The sequence below is a fragment of the Sciurus vulgaris genome (assembly GCF_902686455.1).
Source record: "Sciurus vulgaris genome assembly, chromosome: 2".
Classification (NCBI taxonomy): Eukaryota; Metazoa; Chordata; class Mammalia; order Rodentia; family Sciuridae; genus Sciurus; species Sciurus vulgaris.
In genome coordinates, this window is record NC_136462.1 from 103,603,430 (window position 1) to 103,610,750 (window position 7,321).

Below are 7,321 nucleotides of genomic sequence, written 5' to 3' on the forward strand. Positions count from 1 at the left end.
ACATTAAGGAAAGAAAGTTTTAGACCAATATCCTTGATGAATATAGATGCAAAGATCCTTAACAAATTATTGGCAAACCGTATCCAAAAACATATTAAGAAAATTGTGCACCACGATCAAGTGGGGTTCATCCCTGGAATGCAAGGATGGTTCAACATTCGTAAATCAATAAACGTAATCCATCATGTCAATAGACTTAAGGATAAGAATCATATGAATGGTGTGAATCTACATTGGGTGCAACCACAGAAATGAAAGTTGTACCCCATTTGTGTACAATGAATCAAAATGCAGTCTGTAAAGATTAAAAAAAAATTAATAAAAAATCTAGACTAGGCATATCCATAGAAATGGAAAGTAAATTGGTGGTTGCCAGAGTCTAGGGAGAGGGGGAAATGGGAAGTGACAACCTCTTGTGCACAAGGTTTCCTTTAGGGGGTAACAAAAATGTCTTGGAACTATATGGAAGTGATAATGATACAACATTGTAAATGTCCTAAATGCCACAGAATTGAACAGTTTAAAAGCACTAAGGGTTAATTTTTTATGTGAATTTTGAATCAATTTTTTAAAAATAACCCAACTGATTGAAAACTTGGTCTGGAAAATAGAAAGATGAGCCACAAAGTAAAAGAGTACCCCAAGAATGACAGGGATGTACAAAAGGACACAGGATCCCCCACCCACCCCCTATCCCTGTGCAGTGGCAATGCCTGTAATCCCAGCAGCTAGGAAGGCTGAGGCAGGAGGATCTCCAGTTGAAAGCCAGCCTCAGTAACTTAGCAAGGCCCTAAGCAACTCACATAGACCCTGTGGCTAAATAAAATAAAAAAAAAGGGCTGGGGATATAGCTCAGTGGTCAAGTGCCCTGAGTTCAACCCCCAGTACCAAAACACAAAAACAAAAACAAAAAAACTGAGAGTGTAAAATATGTTTTTTAAATATTTTTTGGTTGTAGATGGACACAATTCATTCATTTTATTTATTTCTTTAGGTGGTGCTGAGGATTGAACCCAGTGTGCTTAAACAGGTGCTAGGCAAGCGCATACCACTGAGCCACAACCCCAGCCCCCATATATTTTTTTTAAGCTACATTAGCAAAACTTATTTTTCAAAAATGCCCCCAGTGTATTCTTAAGTATTTTATATCTGGGAGGGTAGCTGATGCGAATATCCATGAGAATCACATCTCTGAGTTCAAGCAAAGGTTTATAGATAGAGAAAGTCTGCCAGGCTGCCCTTCCGTAAGGTGCAGCAGCCTTAGGAAAAAACTACTTAACTATATAGTCACGTACAATTGAGTAGCTAAAAAATAACCTGCCTGGCCCTGTGATTGTTACTTGATGTCTTTGCTGTGGTTTTGGTAGTTAGGGCCTCTTTCGGGGTGAGCCTACCAGAAAGGTCATGCCCGGGTGGGCAGGTGCTGATTTTCAAAATGGAGTCACTTTGGCCTAAGGACCTAAATATCTAATTGCAAACATTGTTTGCAGAAGTCTAGTTTTATATTTGTTAAGCTAAACACAATAATGCTTAAACATAACTTTTTATACTTGAAATATTTTTTAAAAAGGCCTACACATTAAGCACTTGAAATTTTTAATATCAGCAGCAGTTATCTGAAAACTAATTTCTGTCTCATGTCTCTGGTTATTGACTTTTGTGTTAACACTGTTTTTAAAAGATTTTCAAATCTTTCAATTTTCTTCCCACACAATCCTAGTATTAGAACACGAAATGCCTAAAACATGAACAAAAGCATGCCCTTGATTACTTCCTGGAACTTTATTACAAAGATTTCCAGAAGAGCATATGCTTTTAATAATTTTTGTTTCTCTTTTTATAACTGTTATATAGATTCTTTGTAATCATATAATCTTTGAAAAAGAATATTAAAGACACCTATATTTACCATCCAGATGTACTCATTAATATTTACAGTACATTCTTACTTTTAGATTCATGTACAAACTATTTAAAAAATAAGTGTCAAATCACAGAAACAAACAAACAAAACAAAACAAAAAACCATAGGAGCCAACTTGAAGGAGTTTCCAATAGTCAAATCTGGAATAATTTGTACATCACAATATTGGTTTTTTTTAAATTTTTCTAGTTGTAGATGGACACAATACCTTTATTTTATTTATTTCTGAGGTGCTGAGGATCAAACCCAGTGCCCCACATAAGCAAGGCCAATACTCTACCACTGAGCCACAACCCCAGCCCCCATAATATTGTTTATCTACTGGTTGCTGGCTTCCTAGAATCACATAGGGACTTGTACTTGGAATTTTAAAGCTCTGTAGTCACTGTCTTGAAATGCCTAATTGTTTTATTTTTGAATTTGTACAAGTGAAGTCTGATAGCATAATGGAACATGCTAACAGCTTGGAGCCTCTGTTCACATGTGGGTCTGACTCTTGACCCATTCCCCATCCATGGTTCCCTGATCCCTGCTGGGCTTTACATTCCCCTCATCTAGCTCAAGGGCAGTGACCACTCGACCAGTGAGTAACCTAATCACCTTGGCTGGGGAAGGCCCACATTCCACCATCATCTTCCACTGTGTTAGCACTCTTGGCATGAATGTGCACAGGAGTCAGGATTGGGCATACACTCCATGGTATTATGGGGTGGCAAGAAGGTAGTTTTCCATTCCTTGGTTTGGTAGTGCTATAGCACATTCTGTAGCCCATTCAGCAAGGCTACTTACCACCATCATCATGGAGGCTTCTGTAACCCCTGGGATTGTTCATTTGCATAAACTGGAGTCAGTCACCCGTGATAAGAGGAATTGGCTTCCTCCTGCTCACCCCCAGCACCCCAAGGGCTATGCATTTTTCCATAAATCATGCAGCCAGCCCTGATGATAGTAATGGATCATAATCCATGGAACAAAATAAGAATCCCTGAATCATGGTAACACATCATTTCTCCACATTCCTACCAAATTGAATCTAATCCTAACAAAGTGCCAATAAACCCAATTTAAAGGTCATTCTGTAAAACCTTAGGCCAATATTCTTCAAAAATGCCTTAGTAATGAAAAGCAATGACTAAAGATTTGCTCCAGAATAAGTGAAACTAAGAAAGGAGACATGTCAACTTAATTCAAATGTGATCGTGGATTAGTTCTGGAGTTTTAACAGTGGTCCACTTAACCTTTTGAATGTAACTCCAAGGCTTATTTTTAAAAGGGACATGTTGTTCTTTTCCTCTTCTCTCTCCCCTTCCCCAACCTGGGGGCTGGGAACAAGATTACCTTGAGTTGTCAGTGCTCCACAGGAAAGAGATATCTGCCAGAGAATCTAGGACGTGAGTATCTCCCGAATTAACAAGTCAATGTTAACACACCATCAGGGTACCCTGGGACCCTATCAGGGCAAACCTGGAACATGGCCTTTGAATAGCTCCTTTAAAATCTCCCTGTTCCTGCTGATGCGCAGAATCACAGTCACTTCACAGCTTCAGAACCATGACTGCAGAGTTATATCCACTTGAAGTTCTTCTCAATGCCACAAATATACACAAAGAGCAACTCCCCACTCCTACCCCACGAGATCCAAAGTCATTAATCAGAATGTGCATTGGAGAGAAGAAAACTTGAGGCTCTGATAACCTGCAGATACAGATTCTAAGCTACAACCTGACTGTACATGTAGACTGGAAACGGCACCATGGACCCCCCAGTTAAGAGTGGGAACTCATGAAAGTCAAAGGATGACTGCAGGTTTTGCTCAACTTAATCTTACAGGACCCACTCTACAGGTTGTGTCCTCAGTCCGTAAGTGGTATATAAACTCAGTAGTTCACAGAGAACTCACATTGACCTTTGTGATAGAAAGGATCAAAATACAAACCCAAGGCTGCTTTACCTTGCTAAAATAGTCAATCGGAAGCAATTTCATGCAAAGAATTTCCAACATCAATGTCACATTCAAAGACTTGAAGGAGGGCTGGGGAGATAGCTCAGTCGGTAGAGTGCTTGCCTTGTAAGCATAAGGCCCTGGGTTCAATCCTCAGCACCAAAAAAAAAAAAAAAAAAAAAAAAAAAAAAAAACACTTGAAGGAAATAGTGAAAATCTCTATAACCCAATTCAATACACCTCTCTGGGCCTTGCAAATACTAGATGGAAAAAGTTCAGGAGATGGATGGTGGTAATGACTGCATTATGTGAATGTACTTAATACCAGTGAATATGGCCTTAAAATGGCAAATTTTATGTATATTTTACCCCAATTTTAAAAAACTGATGGGAGTGTATGCTACTGTTATAGTAGGAAACAGTAGAGTACTTCAATTGCAACTGCTATTTTGGATGCAGTATCTTTTTAAATTATAGTTTTATAATTCACACACAAAACTCCTTTAAAACTTTACCATTCAGTGTTTTTTAAAGTCATACGCTAGTCACCACTATCTAGCTTCAGAACATTTCATCAGCCTAAAAATAAACACTATACCCACTAACAGTCCTCTCTACCCCTTTCAATCAGTCCCTGGCAGCCACTAATCTGCTTTACTTCTCTATACCTTTACCTGTTATGGACATGCCATATAAATGGAATCATAACAATAGGTGGTTGCTTATGCCTGGATTGTTTTCATAATGTGATTTAAAAAAAAATTTTTAGTTTTTAGTAGATGGATACCTTTATTTATATGTGGTGCTAAAGATCAAAAATAGTGCCCCACACATGCTAGATAAGTGCTCTGCCACTGAGCTACAACCACAGCCCTCAAAAGCTGCTCTTGTTTCATCCATGCTGTAACATGTACCTCATTTTTATGGCTGAATAATATTCCACTGTAGAGCTGTATCACATTTACTTATCCATTCATCAGTTGATGGCTATTTTAGTTGTTCCTAGTTTCTGGCTATTATGAATGTTACTGCTATGAACATTCATGTACAGCTTTAGTACAAACTTGTTTTCAATTCTATTTGGTGTGTATCTAGGAGAACTGCTGGGTCATATAGTAATTAAGTTCAACCACTTTTGAAGAACTGCCCAAAATGGCTGTACCATTTTATATTTCCACTAGCAATGCATGTGATTCCAATTGCTCCACATCCACATTTTTTTGTCTTTTTTATTATAATCGTCCTAGTGACTATAAAGAGGTATTTCATTATACTTTGCTTGGTTTTTGGTTTTCTTTGCTTGGTTTTTGGTTTTCTTTTCTTTGGTGCTAGGGACAGAACCCAGGGCTTTGTGCATGTTAAGCACTCTACTACTGAGCTATACTCTAGTCCTGTGGCTTTGATTTCATGTCTTTACCAGAAAAAAACAAAAACCTCAGCCTCTAGCACTTGGTATGTGACTTCTCAACTGGCCAATGAATACATCTCAAAAGAAGACTCAAAAGCAATTTAATTTAATGTATTAGGATTATTATTCCTTGGATATAATGATTACATAGTTCTGTTTATTGTCATGTGACTTGGCTGTACATCCTGTGGGAATAATCCATGTCCTTGCCTTGCCTTTGGGATTGACCCTGTGAACATGCTTTAAACCAACAAAATTATGAAATAATGATATTTGCCACAGCTGAGCAAAAGCTTACCATCATATGCTTCCTCTCAGTCTTTCTCTCCTATACTATCAGAGCTCAGATAGGAGTTATTCATTGAACTTGGGTCCCAGAATTAGAAGACACACAGACTTAGCCAACCGAAGCCTCCAGAACATAATAGACATTTGACATTTGAAGCAAGCTATTTTAGAGTTCATGGAAGAAAACATCTCAAAGGTTCACACTAAACTGTTAAAGGTACCAATTAAATCAATTTATATATTACCCTAAAGACAAGAGTTTTTTTAAAAGGAAGTTACTAATTTGTTCTGATAAAGATTTAAAATGGCAAATAAAACATTAATGGTGCTAGTTTTAAAAAAAATCATTGACAATCACTATCCATGATTTATTTAAGTTTAAAATATATCTAAGTTTTTCCTAGGTTATTCACAGTTAACGTATAATTTCAGCAGATCTTTAATCAATTATTACAATTCAACTCCAGGTAGTATTAACTTTTCTTCTCCTCTGATACTTGTGCCAATTTCACCCTTTCTTTTAATTCCTTCTGCTCTCTGGAATATTGTTCAAATATTGGTTGATAAATATATATTCCTCCAGCAAGTCCAAGGACTCCAGCAAAAAGCAGTTGTGGAAGAGTCAATCTCCCAAACATTGTTGCAATAAACACAGCACAAAACAAAGGTGATTCTGAAAAGTTATACTTCACATCCAGCAAATCTCTTCATATCTGTGTACAAAGAAAAGAGAAAACAAAGCAATAACTTAGTATAATCCCTTTTTAAAGATTTCATGCCACTACTGTGCTCTAGAGTGAATATTTTTGTAATATTTAAGCATCACTTTAACTAAAAAAAGAAATATAAATATAGAGTATGGGAAATAAGGTAAAGAGATGATATAAGAAAAAGCTAACTCCTATTATAGAATGTTCTCAGTGGTTTTAAGTGGATAACTTAAGATGGAAAAAGGATGGGAGGGAATGACACACTCTTTATGCCTTTAACTCACACCACAAAACAATACCCAAACAAAACAAAAAACAGTTGGAAAAAACTGACTCTGAGAAATGTGACCTGGAAGCAAGAGAAAGGCAGAGAATTGTTACTTTTCTTTAGTCCTTTTTATATTATTTGTTTTTTAGCAGTATGTATCGTAAGAACCATTTTTTAAGAGGCTTAAAGATTTAATGAGTTCCACCTGGTCTAGTCCGCCACACCTGTAATCCCAAAGACTCTCGAGGGTGAGTCAGGATTTCAAGTTAGGCCAACATGGGCAACTCAGCAAGGACCTAAGCAACTTAGTAAGACCATGTTTCCAAAAATAAAAAAGGGGGTGGAGATGTGACTCAGTGGTAAAAGCACTTTTGGGTTCAATACCCAGCAAAAATAAATAAATGAGTTCCCTTTGTTGTTTTAGTAAGTACAAGAAAACATCAAATATAAATTATTTGACATCTACTTTTAAGAAAAATATAATGGAATGTGCTGCTATACTTTTAACAACTGAAAGACTAAGGCTTTCCAGAAAGTAATATTCCTTGCCAACACCTTACTATCTAAAAAACTGGTGGATATTTGTGAAAAAGGAAAGCACAGTGAAGGATCTGTTTTCTCTATTTTAACATGGCCTCCTAAACCAGCACGTGAGGGCACAAAAATCAGCCTATAAACCAACTATCCTGTCCTTAAAGTCCCTGGAGTGCAACGTTAACTAACTCGGGCAAGAGAAGCCTGTTTTCTCCTATATCCTACAGTTAAGTCAGTAAATGACAAT

At 37.1% G+C, this 7,321-nt stretch overlaps 2 protein-coding genes across 2 annotated transcripts in view; both read right to left on the reverse strand.

Moving 5' to 3' along the window:
• Positions 1 to 5,900: 5,900 nt before the first annotated feature.
• PIGBOS1 (PIGB opposite strand 1) lies at positions 5,901 to 6,200 on the reverse strand (the record flags this gene model as incomplete). The annotated part of the gene is made up of 1 exon (XM_079130016.1): positions 5,901 to 6,200. One exon carries the CDS (start codon positions 6,198 to 6,200, stop codon positions 6,036 to 6,038), a length of 165 nt encoding a protein of 54 aa, XP_078986142.1. The 3' UTR covers positions 5,901 to 6,035.
• CCPG1 (cell cycle progression 1) overlaps positions 6,138 to 7,321 on the reverse strand; it is a 69,475-nt gene continuing 68,291 nt past the window's right edge. The window contains exon 10 of the mRNA XM_079129927.1: positions 6,138 to 6,275. Within this exon, the coding sequence (XP_078986053.1) occupies positions 6,244 to 6,275 (32 nt within the window). The 3' untranslated portion in view covers positions 6,138 to 6,243. The remainder of the gene's footprint in view (positions 6,276 to 7,321) is intronic.